The 21,558-nt window shown below is 38.6% G+C and overlaps 1 protein-coding gene across 1 annotated transcript; it reads right to left on the reverse strand.

Moving 5' to 3' along the window:
- Window positions 1-2,663: 2,663 nt before the first annotated feature.
- On the reverse strand, window positions 2,664-21,552 carry LOC104155141 (periodic tryptophan protein 2 homolog; the record flags this gene model as incomplete). Its single annotated transcript, XM_009709785.1, has 20 exons — window positions 2,664-2,929; window positions 3,106-3,180; window positions 4,272-4,422; window positions 6,656-6,874; window positions 7,242-7,307; window positions 7,777-7,885; window positions 8,967-9,114; window positions 10,076-10,256; window positions 10,598-10,748; window positions 11,945-12,092; window positions 12,735-12,883; window positions 14,020-14,156; window positions 14,873-14,943; window positions 16,278-16,421; window positions 17,675-17,895; window positions 18,411-18,546; window positions 19,001-19,144; window positions 20,151-20,250; window positions 20,620-20,714; window positions 21,533-21,552. Coding segments are annotated over 20 exons (2,625 nt in total), but the record flags the coding sequence as incomplete, so codon positions are not given.
- Between the last annotated feature and the right edge of the window lie 6 nt (window positions 21,553-21,558).

Genomic DNA, 21,558 nt, shown 5'->3' on the forward strand with positions numbered 1-21,558 from the left:
AGCGCCCGCCCGCGCTGAGGCCTGCAGCCCCTTAGTCCCCTACGTAACCTCATTTAGCCGCAATAATAGGAGTAGTAGTAAAAAAACCAGTAAAATACGCATGGAAATAAATCCTTGGGACTTGTTTTGAGCACCAGGTTCCTTTTGCAAGCGAGGGGTGGGGGTAACCAAGGTGCGCACAGGGAGCACGCCGGTGTGAGGGCAGCAAGAGACCACAGGTGTTGATAAACGCGGGATAAGCAAACCAAGGTACACGGACAGCTTCGTTCCTTTCTTTCTAGGATCTTGTGAAACAGTGTATTGCTTTTAAAAGAGAAGGATAAAAGAAACATTAAGCAGCGCCAAGTTTCATCACTGGTAAATTTCCTCCCCTGTCAAAATGCTTTTATTTTTTTTTTTCTTCTTTTCCTTTATTAAGGAAACCAAGCTGCATGTAAGAAAAAGCGACTTCTGTTGAAATACATGTAGACATCTATATATGATCAGATGCAAGTCTGCAGATGTGCTCTCAGCCTGCACTGGAGGAAGGTTTGGAAACGGTGCTGCTCCAAAGCCGAACCCATCCCACGTGGGCCGGTCTCAGACTCGCAAATTACACCAACAAGCACAAGGATCAAGCCAAACTTTAGACCTACCAGATTAACACCTGGTATTTAGTTTTCATTATTCTTCCTATGAATATGGAGGGCACACTGGAAAAATTGTACTGGCTTTCATGTGCATCACAGAATTGGTCTTGATTACCTAAAAGCTTACTACAGCTCAAGCAAAATGACTAATGTGAGTAGAACACATCCTTATCTTATATACAAAACTGGTGCTACACTACCCCTCTCACCTCTTCTCAAGGCTGTTGCACTTTCTAAAACATACTTTTTGTGAAGTTTTCACCTTCAGAAATGTTTTGAATGGGAAGAGCAAAATAACCCAAAAAACATGTTTCTAAGATTTTGTTATGAAAGGCCACATTTTCTACATTTTCTGTGTTTTATAATACTGTAAACCCAAAAGACAAAAATTTAGGGATCAAGTTAGCAGACTTGATAAAACAGCACAACTCCTGTTTTACAGAGCACAAAGCTATTGCTGCTACAGCCCCAGAATGATTACAGCCTGTCTGCTATGGGTCATGTAGCTTGGGAAAAGAATATGGTCTTTAAAAAAAGCACGCAAAGACAACACGTACGTGAAAAACAGTAAAATGGATTAAGAAGTAACTATGTTAGGTAACACAATCATGTTTTTCATGTTAGCTCAAGCCCTTCAGTTTTACAAGGATCCCAAGATGAGTTTTTGTTGTCTTCCTGCACTACTACTTCCCTACCCTCCTATGCCTCCCTTCTGCCTAGAGTAGAAAGCCCACTTTCTACCATGGGAGGAAGAGGGGGCAGAGGGATGAAGAATGACAAGCAATTCCAAATCTCGTCACACCACAGAGCATCTTCCGCAAGCATTGCTCCAGCCCAGCTACACCTTCACACCTCTGACACTCAAACATTGGCATGACTGCGAAAATGTTAGGAGGCAAGGGGGCACAGCAAGTGAAGATATTTTTAAACGTTTTACTGCAAGAAAAACAAATCACTTTGCTACGTTTTATTTAAGTAGCAAGTGCATCTCTATTTTATATACTAAAATTCTACAAACTGACTGTATATGTCTGCTGTATATTTTGGACTTATTTTTTTCTTCAGCAGTTTTTAATATTCATAGCTCTCCTCTATTCCAAGAGTGGAAAGTGACCAGAAAACAAATCCAGAAGAACAGAATACATTAGGGGGGGAAAAAAAAAAATCAATTCTGGCTTATTGTTAATATTTGCAGTATCGTCATTAACAAAGCCCTTCCAACATGCAGCTTGAAAGTACTGCAAGCACGGATATAGTTCTTTGTGTTCAGGACCTCACTGTCATTACTAGCCAATTCTCAAGCCAATTCACAAAAAACAAGGAAATAACAAGTTTCAGATTTTAGTATGTTAATAAACAACATTTTAAAAAAACAAAACAAGAAAGGGCTTTCATCAGAAAAAGAAACATTGGTATGTGTTCTCTTACAGTTTAAGTTAATAATGTATTATTGAGTTGGTAATTTCCAAACAAATCTTTACTACAGTTTCTCAAAATTATGAATTAAAACTCTGCAAAAGTTGTACAGCCCAGTACATTTTCACCCATATTCATTGCTATGGATTTATCATTTACCCTCATTATTGAAACTTCATCAGGTTTGAAGTTACAGCACTGAGAAAACAGCATTCCAGTAATATGTACATACTAAAACCAAGTAAAACAACATTTAAAACAAGTTGAGAGCAATAGGTAGACCTCCAGTTAAGAATGATTTTTAAAAAGGATAAAAAAAAAAAAAAAAGAAAAAAAAAGTCCCAAGTATGACAAGACTGCATTACAAAACCCATGATAAAATCTATGTACGATGCATTTTTAATAAAGAACGCACTTCTTCCAGTCATACTTCTAACTTCACTGATATAAGAATACTTTTTTTTCCTTCCTGAAATCAGGAATAATTTAAAAAAAGAAATCAATTAATCAAAAAATCAATGCTGTCAAGTTGTTACGGCCAAAGGGTACACCAAACGCGCCATGGATGGCACTTTGTCTATCCTACATTTCCCCCACTAACTCACACGTATCTCCATCCAAGCCGTTAAGAGCTAAATTATGCCACTATGAGGGCCACTCATTCTCAGTGAATACCACTGCATAAAATTACTGTCTTAGGTTTTCTCCCTCTCACGAAGAGTAACTAGGAGCTAAACTTGTCTTTATGAGCTTCTTGCATAAGGTAATCACTGTCAGAATCCAAGTCGTCTTCATCTACTGGTGTTTCTTCTGCCAGACGTTTCACGCCCCGCTGTTGCGAAATGGCCAATGCATATTTAATATTGTAGATATTCCATTCACAGCTGTAAAAATCAATAGGAACACATTAGAAACAAGATTCCATTTTCTCCTAAAAAAAACCACCAAACTGTAAAAGACGACCATCTCAGAAGTTCTAATACCACACTATCATCCTCCCAATTGCTCCACACTTTTGTGTCGGGTTTTGATTTAAATGTTTAAATCTAACAATACATACAGTTTTGAAACATCTTCAAAATGCCGTTGGATGCTTTTCTGGAGGAACTGAATCACAGGGAGCAGCTTCACTGACCTTGAATGGAGAAAACAGGCAATTTGCAGTGCAATTTACATTTACATATGGAAATCTAGAACTTTTCTATACTCTCAAAATTTTAACAAGCATGTATATTACCTTTTCAACATAAAAGTTTTAAGAGAATACTAAATAAACAAAAGCTCTTTGCTTTTGACTCTGCCCTCAATGATTATACTCAATACAGCTAATATATTGCCAGAAATAATTTTTTCCTAATGTCAAACTGCAGCTTGAAGAACTAATTCTGCTTGCTGTAGTGATGAGAGTTCCTTCCAGGTACTACAATACTTTCTGAACAAGGAAGAGTTTATTTTAAACTGTCCTCTTCTACTTTAACAGCAACAAAAGGAGAAAATTTTTTCCAGTCATTTCAGTAACTAAAACATTAATATCCATGTTGAAGCAAGGAAAGAGTTACGTAATGCACTGGTTTTTTAACCTGCAGGACTCCTTCTCAGATTACCTCTCACTTAGCCTATTTTAAATTTGTAAATTTGCCTGGGTTTGTTCCCAAAAATCTATAAGCTCTATACTATGGGTGGGCTGAATGTAATTTACAGATCACACCCATGCAATGGTAAAGAGCGATGTAGGAAAGCAGAGTACTAACAAGCTAAGGGTGTATGCTATAATCACAAGCTAAGTCTATAAAAATGCAGTCAGTACCCGCACATTATCTTTCAGTTATATTTAATATGCCTAATTGTTTAAAAACACAATTTGCAAAATCCTACCATCACTCTTGAAATCTTGATGCATTTATAGGCTAAGCAAGCTATGCAAAGTTTTACCTGTAATATTTGAAAAATGTTTTTGCAATTTATCCTCACAAATCCTATTACGCATTCCAATTTCATCATACACACTTGTTCGAATCATAGAATCATCTAGGTCGGAAGAGACCTTCACTATCGAGTCCAAACTGTAACTTTTACTATTAGTAAAGAAGCTGTAAAAATTAAGTAGTTTTAATTGTTGTGTATGCATTATCTAGAATGTCAGTAAACATTAAGTAAAAACCTTAAACTGACAGGTAAATAGATTTTAAAATGCTTGTCAGCATTTTGTCTTTCGCAAGATCTCACCTTGTTTTCAGTTTCTGTCCATGCAGCATGAGCAACTTATGAGCCCAAATAAGATAGAACTCTAAATGACAAGACATCTCCAACGCAGAGGCCAGGAACTCCAATACTTTCTCCACGTACAAGTCTGGGAGCGACGAGCAGACAACATCAACTGTGCAAAGAGGTAAAAAAGCCCATAGGCATCCGAGTTGAATCACTACTTACAATAACATGACAGAGACCACAGGAAAGGATATGGGGAAGAAGCAGCAAGCACTGTCTTGACAACTACTTGATATTTAATATTGTATTTCAAGGCACAGTGCCATAGTGTCTCAGGAGTCAAGTCTTTCCTCTTTGAGCCTTCCAATCACTGCTGTATTTAAAAGCAAAAACGTAACTCCCTCCCCCAGTTCTTCCTCCTAACAGAATACCCTCCTTCAGCTCTCCTTTAGAATTTTTACTTCCACCCTTTCCTCCTCTTTTGGTGTAACTAGATTTTATTGAAGTCTTCTTGCTTCTGACTTCATCCAAATTTCTGTATTCAGTGGAATGAGTTACCCGTAATAATCAGAGGTAATAAAGGATAATTGAAAAGACAGCAAAGTTGCCTGCTCACAGAGCAAGTGTCTGAATGATGTTAGCACTTGCACAACACAAAGCAGCATGATTTATAAACATTCCACATAATCTCACATGTAACTATGATGACCTCTCAAAAATAACCAACCCCTGTTCTCCACAGCCACTCCAACTGGGCTATGTAATACTCAACTGTGAAAAAAGTTTTCCGCTTTTAAAGAAACAGGCACACATTCATTCTGTTAACAGTGGATTAAAATGCTCAAAATTTCCATGTCTCATCCTCTGCTCCTGAGGTTTTGGCACCTGCTTACTTATTCAGCCTTGCCTGTGTACATGGTGAATGTCAGTAAAAGAGAACTAAGTTTTGCCAGACAAAGGCAAACACCATTAGGCCAACATTAGGTACGCAAAACATGATTTACCTTGATACGTGTAATTATCAGGGCTTGTTATATAGGCTTGCTACCTAGGGAATAAGGTAAGAAAATCCTACAAAGCAGGTGGCTTGCAACACACCTGATTTCAGACTAGAGCATGTTTTGACTAGATAAAAGGAATTTTTATGTTATACATGAAACACTGAACCTTTAACTGGGGTAACAACAGTGAGGTAAAGCTAATAAAATACAAAGTTACTATGATGGAACTGTTAATGGAGTTATGAAGTTAAGTAGAATACACTACTGAAAGTTTATTTTTAAGGTCGTGTCTACCAGATACAGCTAATGAATCTGCACATTAGTTATGAAAATGATGAAAAGGGTGCCAAGAATTACTTCAGTAAATGTCACTTAGCTTTGGAGGACATCTTACCTGTTCCTTTTGTTTCTGATGTCCCAATTGTGAAAGCCCCTTTATCTTGTTAGAAAGAGCTTGACACTTAACTAATAATCTGTTTGGTTTGTGTGAACACAGCCCTCTGTAAGGACCATATTTACATTTGTTTAGAGGGATGAAGATAACAAACACTGTAACTAAAGGAACAAAAATCATCAGAACTTCTAAGGGCTGACAGTTGCAGAGTTGCTCCAAATTTTGGCAATCCAAAGTCAGACTCATTTAGAGCAGCTGGCACAGAGCTTTATCCAGTTGAGTGCTGAACACTTCCAAGGTTGGAGACTCCATTACTTTCCTTGTCAACCTGCTGCAGTATTTGACCACCCCCAAGATACTGTCGTTCTTAATATCTAGTTGGAATTTCCCATGTTGCAAGAGACCACAGATCTCTTCTTGTATCATTTTGCAACTCCAAGTCTGGTTCTGCCTTCTTCCTAACATCCCGTTAGGCACTTGAAGACAGTAAAAACACTCCCCTTCTCTTCCAAAGACTGAACAAACCCAGCTCTCTTCAGCCCCTCCTCAGCTGACATGCACTCTGGGCCTCCAATCATTTCCCAAGCCCTCCCCAAGATGCTCCCGGGCATCAATGACTTTCTTGTACTGTCAAGCCCACAATCAGGCACAGCACTCCTGACATGGTCTCACAACTGCTCAACAGAGAAGACTCACCACTTTCCTCAAACTGCTGACTACATCCTTGATAGTACAGCCCAGTATCATAATCCATGTTCAAAAGTCACTAGATGAGCATGCAGCAGACTAGTAAAATTAAAACCTAAGTTAAAAAGTCTACTTTTTCACAAAAGACCATCCATTCCTCTTTAATCTTCAGCTACAGTAGAAAGTCCTTAAATATCAGCGTTATACTCCCTCCCCCTGCACCCCAAGAGCTAAACTCTGCCCTTTACACCTCAACTTACTTGGCTTACACATCTCTGCTTACAACTAGCTCAGTCAAATTTCATGGAAGAGCCACTCACCTTCACTGCTAGGTACAGTCTCTATGACCTCCTGAATTAATTTCTTTTCATTCAGCTTGAAGGCCATGATGATAGCCATAGTGTACTCTTTCTGACGCAGTGTTTTGTGTATATTGCTGGGTGTGACATCAATATCCAGCTCAAAAGGATCAAAAATTAGGCCAGAGTCCAGTGAATAGATAAGAAGACCCTCTGTGGTGGTGGCTGCCCAGCTTCGTCCTAGAAGAGAAGTAACAATATTTAAGAACAAAGCTGGGTTTTCTAGAATGGAAACAGAAAAGTAATGATAGACAGATGACTCTTCATTGTTTACAAAAAGTGGGTAAGACTGAAAGCCATGCATTGTTGATGGACCGGTCAGCAATGACAAAGCTTGTAAAAACTACCAGCTGAAAGTGATGTACACTTAAGTTCCCTAATTATCCACTGCTGGCAAACTAGACTACAAACTTAGCAGCACTGTGTAACATCTGGAGAGACTATGTCCAGGGCATTTGTAATTCAGTATTACTCCTCCAATGCTCTACTCTTTTGCTTCTTTTATATGGAATAAAAAAAAAATCCCACATTAATTGTCAATGCTCACCTGTAGGAGAGAATCGCAGGCAAGTCACTCTTATTTCTGGTTTAAAGTGTCGATAACTCATGTCACCTAAAAGAGAAGTTTAGAAGTGATTTAATATATTCACCAAAAGTTCACAGTCTAGCTATCAACTGTAACTATGGTGATGTCATTTTGCTTAAAAATAACGCCGAACATGCCAAAACCTGGCAGAGTTAAAGACAGGGTAAGGAAGGGACAGTTCACATCCAAGAGATCCTACAGCTGAAGTCGCGGGACTGAATTTTGCTCTTTGAAAATTAAATCAGGACTGCTGGGTTCCATATCCAGGAGACCACAGTACCTGCTGTTCCCTGTTGCTTCTACTACACAAAAGGACCCACCCATACATCAGCTGAACACTTGTGTAACAGATCCGTGCAGCTACAGAACATTCAGGTAATCCTAACTTTAAAACTGAGCTGATCAATTCAAACACTTCTTATCCTGTATCGGCTCTACGTCAAAGGTTCTGATCCACATAAAACTAGTAACAAGACAGCAAAGCCAAAAGCCATACCTCTTTTTACTCCAGGAAGAGGAATGGCAACACCATCTTCACCTCCAGCCCCTTCATCAATCAGAGCCATGCTGCCAAATTCAGTCATTTTTCTCCGATCTAAGTACTCCTAGAAAAACATGCAAGTTCCATTCACTGCACTGAATCTCCTTCTTAAACATCTGTATTAACTGAAAATTCTCCATAACACTCAGCAGTTATCTACCAATTATTTCCTTGCACTTCCTTCCAAAAGCTTCTCCAAAATCAGAGAAAACTGACAATTTCACAACAGTGGGCAACAGCGTCCAACCACAGATGAGAATCAGGCTGCTTCAGTCTTAAGGCCTCAGAACACCACAACTCAGTTTAGACTGTGGTTTCACATTATTACAATGTTGTCCTACTTAAGAGATGTGTTATCTCCTCAGATGCAGCCCTACTCTTCTTCCCCTTCAGGTTCCATAACTGCCCTGTGCTCACGTAAGGGCTGTATAGCCAGACAGCTGTGCAAATAGTGTTTTGGGGACCTCCCTGCCCCCCTATTTTTAAACCCCCATCCCCTCCAGGATTCTTTTCCAGCTGGCTCACTTCTGGTATCCTTTTAAGCCACACGTTGAGCTGTGCTAGCACAACAGAGGGCAGCAAACACACCTGGAACCACAGTCAAATACAGCCTGACATGAACCCTGGAACAATCAATTCTTCCAGGGAAGGGGATCTTAAAAAGAGTTACTAGAATCTTTTTCGTTCTGATGCTTTTCATCATTCGATTTACTTTTAAAGGACTTTAATTTTGCATTTGGCAATATTCAGAAACCGAGTTTGTAAAGGTCAGTGATGTTCTTCTGTGTCCACAATAAAATGCTTTGTTTCTTTGTTAACAGAAGCAACTGACACCTAGGGAAAGTCAGTTTAGTATAAAATATTGATAATTTAAATTTTCTCTGCCATTTTAAGTTAAGGGCCAACTGAGTTAACTATGCTTAAGAGTTCTGCTCGTTCAATACAAACACACTGCAATCTGGCAAGACTTTAGTTAGCTGAGTGTCAGGAATTAGTTTTGTTTTCCGAGAAATACTTTCTTACCGCTCTCCTGCACAAAACCAAGAAAATGAACCTGTGCTTAACAAAACATTCATGAATTCCACTTAATTATACCAAAAATTAAGTCTTGCAGGGGTGGGGGATTGAAAAATATGATCACATACCTCCATTGCATCTAAAGAAAAGTTGCATGAGATTTCGAATTTTTTCATAAGAATCTGTTCCTTGACATTATATATACAGACAAATTTTGACAATCCACCTGCCAGAATAGACTGACCATCTGCTGAGTAACACAGAGCAGTAAAAGATCTAGTAAAGAAAAAGAAAGAGTAGTTAATTTCCCTGTCACATCCAAGCTAAAAGACATGAGTACAGCATGAAGACACAGAATAACCATTTCATGGAGAAAGCGGAGATCTTCATTCGCACAATATGTACTTAACGCACAAAATCATTTACCACAAACAAGTCCTTGGTGCTTTACTATGAATCACAAACAATTTAGAACTTCAACAGCTTTTTGAAGTACTTCCATACTTCTGATTCCGAGTCGCAGCTCAATGAATGAGCTCTCAACTACACCCTACACAACACTATGGACGGTCAGAAGATCTAGAGAATAACGTCATAGCATGTTTCAAAGAGATGGTTGAGAGCTCATCACCAAAAAAATGCATTTTTTTCAAAGTAATTGTTTCGCTTTTTTCATTTCGAGTGGGAGCAATGTGGAAGAAAAAGAAGGGCTCAAGGGAAAAAGAGAAGAATGAAAGAAGACTTCTATATTACGCTTTTTGACAGCACACAAATTCAACTTGTCTTTAAACATTACTTCACGTGTGTCGTAATGTGTGGAAAAATCCACACCATTTTTACGTGTTTTTTTTTTTTTTAAAATATAAGAATTTCTACACACACTAACAGTAACATACTAGTACCTACATAAAAAGATACCCACTTCAAAATCTATCACATTTCACAAATGAACGACTTGTCATGACGAAGCTCAATATTATGCTGGCAACCCAAGTTTATAACTGATGAAAAAGAACACATGCCCAGAATGATGCTGATCAGTGGGTGAACACAGCAAAAGACCAAAAGGATCCATCCAGATGTCAAGTCAGGCAGTCTTTTTAAATCCAACATCAGAATCAAAATATTTGAACAGCAGATGCACTCTGAAATCTTCACGTAAAAACGAAATAGAAAGAAACAATTCAAAAGCAAGTCAGTGTGGCACTCTCTTTTCACTGCAGTCTCATTTACTTACTTCCCCTTGGCTGCTTGTTTGGCAGTTATTTTATCAAGCTCCTTTCTTCCCATCTGAAGATCATGTCTTCCCTCAATTGAGCCAGTTTGCACTGCGTTTTCATGATCCCAAAATGTTATCTGTCCATTCAAAGCAGCAACTGCAAGCTCCTTGCCATCAGGACGGAAAGCAACAACAAGAACTGCAAAGAGGTCAATAAACAGTTAAAAATGCAGTCAGATCTTTTTCTAAGAAAATACCGTATTTTTTTCTAGTATCTTACCTCAACTACCAGAAAAAGTTTAAGAGTAACAAGTATGACTATACTTTTTCTCTGGACAACATACAAATGTTTAGCTAACTATAAAGCTAGAGCTAGTATTAAATAAAAAAAAGATTCATTGCACTGTTCACTAAGTACTATAGAGAACTATCTCAACTTTTGGTTTTCATTACCAAGAACGAATGAGTCTGTATTTGACATGTTCTGTTGTTCATTCTTGAAATATTTTTGTATTTGATATAAAATGAAATAAAGGTTACCATCCGAGTTCAGTATCAGCGTCTCCTTAGTTCTCCAGCTGTCTAACATATCCCATAACTTGACAGTTTTATCCCAAGAGGCACTAGCTAGAACACACTTCATTGGGTTAAAGGACAAACTGCTGATGGGGCCCTCATGACCTGATAAGACCTAATAAAAGAAGAAAAGATAACACAGAATTAGGGTGAAAGAAACTGAAACTCATGTAATCTGCACTAAGTAAACTCTAAAGATAGCAATGATACCACACCTAACTTGCCCACACATGCTTGAGGTCACTTTTGAACACGTGGCATGATAGATACGAGTGATTCTTAACTTTTCATTTTCAGAAGCTTTTGAAAAAAAAAATTTCACTGAAGTGCTACCATTGCACAGGCATCTACACCCACTCTTAGATGTCTCTTCAGAGACCAAGACTGAATACAGTCTTGGAATACAGTGTGCTTCCCCACCACCACCCCTTATCAGAACAATCAGACCAACTGTGAAAAAGCCAGTCATTGCTCTGAGAATTCAGTATGTCCTGCAACTGAAAATATTTTAGAAAAAAACACTGATAAAAAACTGTGAATAAGAGTAATACAGATTTTTATGGCATGGAGCTCCTACTCCTCTCTAAAGAAATCAAGGAAAGAAACAAAACTCTGGAGACCCACCCAAGTATATGCTGAATTATTATCCCTATGTGTATTCAATAGCTATGCGAAATTAAATACATGAATTGCTCAGTTCATTTACTTGTACAACACGTACAATAATGCTTAAGAACTGAAAATAGCAAATGAGTTTGATTTGCTCAGAAGTACTGTGTCCCTCCTTTATTACACCTACTCTGAAGAGAATGCATTTCACATTAGCAGCAAGACAGTGGGGATTTAACTTAATAGTTTTCTTGCCTTACACGATAAAAACCTTCTACCAAGAAACTGTGCCCCTGCTCTGCTCCAGCAAAACTGTCCACAAAATCTGTATCAACCTTAGAACAACACCTACAATTTCTTCATTACCTACAGAAAATATGTAGAAAATAACATCTCTGAAAAACTACTAGAGAAAAGACTCTGATGCCCATGTGTTAGCTCAGCAATACTGGCGTGACTTCACCAGCTAGCAAGAGCTCATCACTCAAAAATTATAAAAACTATTTCCCACACAAATCCAGGATAGCCTCCATGCAATAAATAAAATTTTGCGGAGAGTAACATAGTGTGGCTCCAGTTCTTGAATGTAACAAAACATTTCACATTGTATTAAAACCCTTCAGCTACTCCCAAATTTACTTAGCATCATCAGGATCTATCTTGTGTGTTAAATTCAAGCCCTCCAACTTTGTAGATCCTTACATCCAGCAGCCTCCCACTCTGCATTGACCAGATGAATATTTCAAAGGAATCCTGGGAACCCGCTGACACAATCTCACCACTGGAGTCCACAGCTAAACAAGAAAACTGACTTGGTCGTGGAGATGTAAAGGTACGGAAATTGCGGTATCTGTTGTAAATGTGAAAATAAGTTATGAGAACATTTTAGGTAGATGTAAACATACGTTTTACGAACACATTTAAAAAAGGATTTGATTTTAAAGTCTTCTAAGCTACATACAGAAAAAATATTCTTTGTATAAAATTAGATGCAATGCCTCAGCACGATTCGAAGATTCTCTCTGCAGAGATAGCAGCCAAAAATACTCAAACAGAAGAGCTATCTTCTATTACACAGCATATGTCCATTCTTTAGAAAACATGGGATTGTTTACACATCCAGTTCTGTACACAGTTGTATTATAATGGCTCAACCACTAAAACTATGGCAAGTGTTCTGTTAATACAGGTGCCATCTCCCCATTTGAGTATTAGAGTCAGACAATGATCCTACTGGATTTTCAGCTTCTCTGAGAAAAATTCTTCCAGAATTTTCTTCACAGAAACTGGATGGAGTGACAGGATTCCTAATTACTATCTAAATTTGAATCAAAGGCTGAGCCAAAAATCAATAAAGCAGTACTCACAACTGTGCAACTTCAAAACTTGAAACAAGCGATCAGCAGCTTGCTCTGTTTTGGGTGGTGAAAGCTGAAGACTAAATGAGACACTAAATGAGACACAAAAACTGTTTCTTTTTAGAAAGAGTTACCTGTGTAGATCAAAGGCACGCACTGTTCCATCTAGGGAAGCACTCAAAATCACATAACCATTGGAAGTAAAAGTTACAGCAGTTACACCACTGGTATGTTCTGTAAAAGTGACAAAACAAAAGCTGCTTGAAGTGTTCCACACTTTCACCTGCAAGAGAGATGAGAAAAACCTTCTTAGAATCTCCATCATCAGTTCCGAGACAAAGTAAGGGTAAGGCAGCAGAAGAGTAAATTTAGCCCTAGAACTCTGCAACAGCATAAAGCACTTTCAATACTATCAGTAGGAATTCTGTACAAGTGAGGCCAACAGGCCACAGCTTATCATTAAACTCCTAAAGACACATATACAACATGAAAATCTAAGTGGAGACAGACAAAAAAAATTTTGAAACAAATTTTCAAGGAAAGCTGTAGCACTTGGGGAGCATCTTGGGCTCCGAAGCTTTGTGCTGTCCACAGATAAGACAAGTGCCAAATTCAAACCAACTGTGAAGCCATTCCAGAAGTTGGAATTGAGATGATATTTCAATCTTTTTTTTTTTTCAAACAAAGATGTTATGCATTTAGCTATCTGCAGTTTGAGACTTCTGGGGTTTGGTCAATTTTAAATCCGAATGGCAGAAACCTTTTTCTGACATTCAGAAGTTTTGATAGGAAATCAGATACTATCTTTGTCCCATTTACGTGCCAAGAGATTGTGGAATTACTCTACAAAACATCTTTTTTTTTAAAAAAAAAAAAAAGCACCTGTACACATAGCCTATCATTTCAATACAAGTCATTCATGAGAAGCTAATTTTTCTTTTAAATAACAAGCTCCTGCAATGGTACATTTCGGAAAAATCTCTTTTAGGAACTGCACTTTTATAAACAAGATAAAATTAATTTCACATCAAAATCAATTACCAAAAGGGCATGAATCTGGGTGACTGAAGTTCATTCATCCCAAAGTATCATGGAACCACCACAAACACACCTAAATTAACATTCGATGAATTAGATCTTTTTGTATTTATGATGACTGCATCTACAATAATTAAAAAATCATCTGCTAAAAAGCAGAAGTGATGCAATTTGCAGAGGATATCAGTAATAATAAATCAAAATATGTATGCTCTAGAGAGAAAAACCAAAACGTTTAAGAAAAGTGAGGACAAAATATTATGACTTTATATTAAGAAAAATATGTATCAGTTACAGTAACAGAATTTTGTACTTAAAATGAAAATTCAAGCTGCTTAGTATGTTAGTAATTTCCTATTTCAGTAATACTGCCTCACTTACTTTCCCATCCTCCCCTCCAGTTACTATGTATTGTCCATCTGGAGAATACGCTAATGAAACCATGCTGTTGAAATGTCCTTGCTGCTTCAGCACGTAGGATTCACTTTGCCATTCCCACACCAGGAGCTGACCCAAACCTGTAAACGCATAAGAAGGATTAACCAAAATTATGAACACAATAGCCCTGCAAATGCAAGCCACAAAACACATAATTGCAAGCAACATTAAAGAAAAAAAAAGGGTTGATACAGAGATGTTGCACTATGCATCTATCAATCCTAATAAAGGCCCTTTCCTTTTCCTAAGCTCAAGGCAACTTTCCTCAACAACCCAGAGCTGTTACTTGGGTTAACATTCTCAACACTACAACAGCAATGCTATCAACCAGCTGATAAGTGAGCTGGAAAGAAAAGCAGGGCTGCATACAAAGGTATCATCTTGGTTACCATGCAAACCATTATGGATTGGGTGGGAATGCTGGAACATCCAGGCAGTTTTATAAAATGGCACATGCAACAGGTGGCAAAGGAAGACAGACTGGGCCCAGAATGAAAGTGTATTATAAACTACAAGGGATATAGGCTTTATCCTAATTCTACTAGAGTTTGCATATGTCAAACATCTATTTTTTTTCCTTTGTCAACAAAATATTTTCTTGAACTGCAAGAATTCTCCGAGGAGAAATTGATTAGGGATACTTGCTTTACTATATCTACACACTACAGAGATGACGTTACAAATTATTAACAAAACTTTAACATTTGGAGTCAAGATGAGTAAGAGGCATTTGGGCTTGCATGCCCACAACATTCCTCATTTTTCCATGAATACAGACCAAAAAAAATTTACAAACCTGAACATCCAAAGGCAATCCAGTCACCAGTACAGTTGATAGAAATAGAGGCTATCCTTTGGTCTGAAATACTGAAGTAAGAGATTACCCAATAAACAAACTTGCGTTTTCATGCCTCGTGAGATAAAACTTCAAATCTAGAGTTTACCACCTCTGCTCAAGCAAGTTCTTTGATTACTTTACTGAACTTCTATATCACTGTAACATTAAGTCGCGTACGAATTTTTTTATTATACTCAAAACCATCACACAGACAATACTGCCTTATTTGGAATAAAGACAGAGCATCTACATCCCAAACAAAGACAGACTCGCCAGCTCAGAGCAAAACTCCCAATATTCAAGAAAAAAAATTTTTGTACAGGGAAATTATGCATTCTTTAGCTAGCATCATACAGCAATGGAAAAAAATTATAGATTTATTTTTCAACTTAGAAACAATTTACAGATAATTTTATATATGTAGAACTTTTTTTTTCAGGTATTATTTTTATTTTCTACACAGAAACTGTAAAACAAAGTCCAAAGTGTTGAAGAAATCTATAGCCAACAACTAACTACTCAGGAGTTCCTTGTTCAGACCTCACTTCTTCCATAATAAACTATGGAATGGAGTTGCACAGTATTTATTACAGAAGTCTAATGATGATTCTGCCTTTCCAGAAATTACAATACTAAATGGACACTCATGTTTTACGATTTTTGTGCCCTGATTATTCATCATTCACTACTAAAAATGGTGTGCTCTCAGTCAAACAAGAAACCCCCCAAAAAATGTACCTGTCCTGGTTTTGGCTGGGATAGTTACATTTTCTTCCTAGTAGCTGATACAGTGCGGTATTTTGGATTTAGTATGAGAATAATGTTGATAACACATTGATGTTTTAGTTGTTGCTGAGTAGTGCTTACTCTAATCAAGGACTTTTCAGTTTCCCACGCTCTGCCAGCGAGGAGGGGCACAAGGAGCTGGGAGGGAGCACAGCCAGGAGAGCTGACCCCAACCACCCAAAGGGCTATTCCATTCCATAGAACACCATGCCCAGTATAGAAACTGGGGGGAGCTGGCCAGGAGGGGCTGACTGCTGCTTGGGGACGGGCTGGGCATCGGTCACCAGGTGGTGAGCAATTGCATTGCGCATCACTTACTTTTCTTGGATTTTATTCCCTCCCTTCCTCTTTGTTATCTCCCTTTTCATTACTACTACTATTATTATATTTTACTTTATTTCAATTATTAAACCGTTTTTACCTCAACCCATGGGTTTTACTTTTTTCTGATTCTTCTCCCCATCCCACCGTAGGGGGCAAGCAGTTGCATGGTACTTTGTTGCTGGTTGGGGTTAAACCAAAACGGTATCCCACACACAAAACCAAACCAAACACCAAACACCACCCCATACCTCACCTCAAAGAGTGGATCAGATTGAAATCTGGAAGCTCATGGAGGTGAAAGATTCCAGAGGCAAAACCAGTGACTAAAAGGTGTGTTTTCTTGTGATAGGCTGCAGATGTCAGGTTATTAAAATCACCCTCTTTATTGAAAAAATACCTGGCATCAAAGAAATAAGAAAGAAGCAGACTGAGTATGGAAGAAGCATGCTATTATAGATGCATTTCAATATAGGTCAAATATTTTGATCAAGGTATCCTACAATAAAATGAAAAAGCAGTAGTTCCAGAAATTGCTAAATACATGTACTTTACATAGCTAGTGAAAGTCAATTCTCTTCTTTTCCTCAATGTTTACAGCTGCCACAGCAATCTGACTATCAGAAGTGACACCTGATCACATGCAATGAAAGGGATTAAAAGTTAACCTCAGAGGAACTGCATTGTGCATTTCCTTTTGATCATCTAATGCCAATACGGATGGCTCTCATGAATTCACTGGTTATCCTTCTATACGCGAGTCCTCTTACAGGGTAAAGAATTGAAGCAATGTTCGTAAATACAATATGCCTAGTGAAGGTTTTCTCCATTTCTTTGTAGCTATGTCTCTTACTGGAATTAAACAGATAAGCACCACATGACAGCCAAATAAAAGAGCATCTGAACATTATCCAACAGTTGTATACTCCAAATTCCTTCAGCCTGGAAGTGATGTTCACTAAGGCTAATTCCAGCCTGGGTTGGGGTAGGGTACTTTCTTTATACCTCCTTCACAGTCAGAAAGACTGAGAACAGAAGCCTGACATCAGGTGTTCCCAGTTCACCTCTACATGCATCCCACCTCTCCCTTACTCCACTGAAAAGATACTGCCTATGAAGATCATCCTTCTTCAAGCAAAGCTAAATGCTGCAACTACCTTAAAACTCGATTATTCTTTGTCAGCCACATCTCCTTTGATGTGGACAGACAGGGAGATCTTTCAGGAAGGCATCTCCAAGTAGTTCACCAGAGAGGCTGATGAGCTAACTTTATCAAACTGTCACTTCTTGAAGGCAACCAATCTCTTCTTGCAAGAACTCAAAGCCTCTAATATTAGAGGATACTGTACTAAAGATCTCATTACAGTTTTTGAGTTTCAAACAGTTAACACGTACACCCTAAGTCAGTATTCCTTACATTATTAGAATTACACTGACTTGGTATTCTGAAGGTGAAGGGTACCACCCTTCATATAGTTAAAGACAGACAAACAAGTGTTTCTACCAGAACTATTTAAAATGAGATCTACAGTAAATTACTAAATCCTGGGCGGAGTTTTATACTGCTTTGAATAAGTGATAAAGGGTGAAAAAAAGCCCACCACAGTAAATCCCCATAACAACTCTGTCTTTGGAAAACTGAAAATCACTTACTTTGCAACACGTGAATATTTAACCTTATCTCTAGTTTCTTGTTCATTTGGATTGGCTTTTCCACGAATTTCTTCACCCTTTGGCTCTTCAAGAAACTCTTCATCATTTTTTGCTGCATTCTTTTCCCTAGCTGCATCTTTAGGCGGCATGGGCTTCAAACCATCAAGCTCTGTATCACACTGCCACACACAGAGAGCTGCATCCTGGCTGATTGTGTACAGCTAGAATACAAACATACGATTATTGTGTAAAACTTATGTTTTGTACTCTGCTGTCTTGTTATGACTATAGACTTACAGAAGGGTTAGCAAGTCTGCACTCTATCATTAGGATAACACACTACTTAGTCCTCTAGAATTTGAGATGCTTTGATCTGGAAAATTCCTGTCATGAGAACTTGTGATTTACTTTACTTGCCCTCAGATAATTTTTGAAAAGAATGAAGGCAATTTGATTACCAGTTAGCATCACAGCTAATTAATTTTTCCATATTTAAAGCTATAACTTTTTTGGTGAGCAATTTTAAGTAACTTAGTCTCCTTCTAAAGTTTACTTCTTCAAACATTCATGGAATTGTAAACTCCCAATCACAGCAGAGGGGTCAAGGAACATATTACTTACATGTTTTCCAAATTCTGAGGTATCATCAAAATAGTCAGCATCCTTATCTACAGATAAGAATATGCTTCAACTATTTTAATATTAAGATACAAGAATGTTGTGTGATTATACATACATCTAGACTGTTCTCTTCAAAAAAGCAGGCTACTATTATATCCTTATGCCCGCCGAGTGAGTAGTAGATCAAGTTTGCCCATCGCTCTGCTCCAAACACCCATGTAGACATGTCCTTGCTCCCTACCGCAAAACATCTACAAAAGAAAAGGCAATTTGAATTAGAACACTGGTTCACAAAACTCTTCACTAGGTGGAGAACATTCTGAGCAGGAAGACACCAGTCTCCACTTTAAAAGTAATTTTACACACATCAGAGTTGTAAACTGAGGTTGGCAACTCTAGCAAAGGTAGATGGGATTAAATACATTCAAAAGGTCAACCGTGCTCACATTCATAAGGTATGTTCCTTTTATGGACAACTAGGTAGTTTCAAGCAAGAATCCGTTGTTGATCCCTAATACATACATATTTTATACTTTCTAGCCTAACTAATTATATTCTTTTAATTCAAGACAGAATGAGAAACAGAGAACCAAAAAGAATTTTTAAAGCTAGTACGATACTTTAGAGCAAAGAAAATGGACTGTAACATGCACACAAATATTAACAACGTAGGCAGGTAGACAGTGCTTTAGTTCAACAACTCACTTGGAATCATCAGTCCAGTCAATACAAGTTGTTTCATCGTATGGACCATAGTAAGTTTTGTCCAGAACAAACGCATTAAATTCTCGTTTCTTCCCAGGAGCATGGTACATAAGAGCAACATTGTCTTTTGTAATCACAAATTTCCTGTCATATAGGGGAAAAAAGCATAATTGCACACAAAGCTGTTAAAAGCAAACAGTTGTTCAGTACAGACTGCAACACAACGAAACAAAACAATCTTTAAAAGTTTTCTGTTACTGAAATGATAAATATGGACTGCTTTCAAATGAAAAATAAAAGATTATTTGCAGATTGATATTATCGCTCAATTTACATATTATAAGACAGAAAACCTTCAGTAAAAAAAAAAAAACCACTTCTCTAATTCTCACAAAGGAAGGAAAGGTTCAACCATTCAAACCAGGATATTCTATTTCAATCTCTCTTGACTTCCATATATTGGCCACTTTCAGAAACACAAAGCATCTGCACCCCTCTTACACACATCCTTTAATCTGGTCCTGTTGCCAGTATAATTCCCTAACGCAGAACTGTGAGTCCAACTTTCAAGGAAAAGCTCATTCAAGAACACTTTAAGTCAATCCAACTGAGGAATACTGCCAGAAGGGGAACTTTGCACTTTTTCCTCTCACTCTTCTGATGCTTCTAACGTTTATGTCACCACGCTTTGGATCAGTGACCATGCAGTTAAAATATAACGGACGTGAAAAGAAGCACTCGATTCAGAGAACCGCCTCTTTCAGTAGCACAGCTGTCTTAGACTAATACAAGTTGGCAGTGAAACTGCACTGCCACGAGTGCCATCAGGCAACTCTGCAGCACTGACTGTCCCCCTCACGGGCTCTTTCACCTTAAGAACAGTTAAGACTCACAGCAAATCTTCTAAGAGTCCCACCATAGACAACTTGTGACAGTCAACTTTCCTGTCAGTATCCGTTTGAAAGGTTTTGCTTTTCCTCTTTTCTTCCCCTCTCAATTTTACAGATAAAGTGACTCTGATCAGCTCAAAATCTCCCCTACATTAATCAACAGGTATCATCCCCAGATTGGTCAGAATGTCTTTTTAATTACAAGCAGTTTATGGGGTAATTTCTGTTGTTTTGTTCTAAAGCATCCACGTTTTACTTACTTGCCATCAGGGGAAAAGCTGACACTGTGAACTGGCTTGTGAAAATAAAAGTGATGTATCACACACTTCCCGATCAAACTGACAAGCAAGGCAGCTCCCTCTGCAAAGGCAGAAAAAGAAGGATCATGGAAATAATTGAGTTCCCAAAGAAATCATAACCCTAGCAAGCTTAGTCTCTTTCCTTAAAGGGTGGGGGGGAAAGCACCTCCTCAGAAACTTTTCAAGACAGTATGCTTAACACTATTAAGGAAAAGACAATCAAAATTACAAGTCACTATCTAAATTCTGTAAAAAAAGTTCAAATTCTGTAAATAAAGACATCTTCCACAGAAATTCTAACATAATTTTTAAAGCATAGCGCTTCTAATTTCTGTTAAGGTTGAATACCTAGCAATACAGACTCTCCCCTTTTAAGGCTGTATTTTTATTTCATTCTTTTATAAAACAAAAGCTTCCTTTATGCAAATACCTTCATCAATTAGAATGGCAAGACTTCCATCTGGAGAGAGCCCCACACACACTATATTAAGCCGTGTAGCCAATGGGAATGTCTCACACTTATTACTGCAAGAAAAAGATAAAACAGTAAATTGGGTAAAAGGATGTAGAAATAAAAGTCATCTTTGTTATCAATGAAATACAGTTTGATACCTACATTAAAGCCACAGAATCAACTTAGATGCGCAAGCCCTATGACTTTATTTAGCTGTCACAATCCCATAAACTCCAACTACGCAAGAGATGGGCTCCTGACCAAAATATTGGCATAATGAGCACCAATCACAACTCTGGCCTACAGGAAAAGGCAGGTGACAGTCTAGGCTTTGCTATATACAAGAGATAGCGCAAGACACAAGCACACAAGGAAGCCATACGACTAAACCAAATGCAAACCACTTTTTTCTGTTTGTAAACCACACCTCTACATGCTCGTTGTCCTATTCTCCCCACAGACCTACATACAGAAAATCTGCTCCGTGCCACACCTCGACAGTTATTCTGCCAGGTGAACTTCTACCTTTTAGTGCTAAGCCAGAAACTTTCCAGGATATTTTCTCTGGAGACCCCCTGCCCGTGCCAGCTGCAGCCCCACGCCACACAGCACGCTCGTCCCTCCGTGCAGGACTGCGGGAGCCGGCGGTGCGGGGACCACCGCTCCCCCCCCCACATCGTGGGCAACGGGGACGTGGCTGCCCCTGTGCCGACCCCGGGGCGGCCTCCACAACCTCCCGTGAGCTTTACTCCCCCTCCCCTCAAAAAACGTGCTGGCAGTACCAGGGCCTTCGCCCTCCCTACCCTCACCCGGGCAGGGGCTGGCGGAGCGCCAGGCCGGCGGGCCGGAGGGGGGCCGAGGGAGGAGGCAGACGCTGGGGCTCGCTTACTTCTTCAGGTCGAAGACGGAGATCCT

The sequence above is a fragment of the Cariama cristata genome, unplaced genomic scaffold (assembly GCF_000690535.1).
Source record: "Cariama cristata isolate BGI_N322 unplaced genomic scaffold, ASM69053v1 scaffold8081, whole genome shotgun sequence".
Lineage (NCBI taxonomy): Eukaryota > Metazoa > Chordata > Aves > Cariamiformes > Cariamidae > Cariama > Cariama cristata.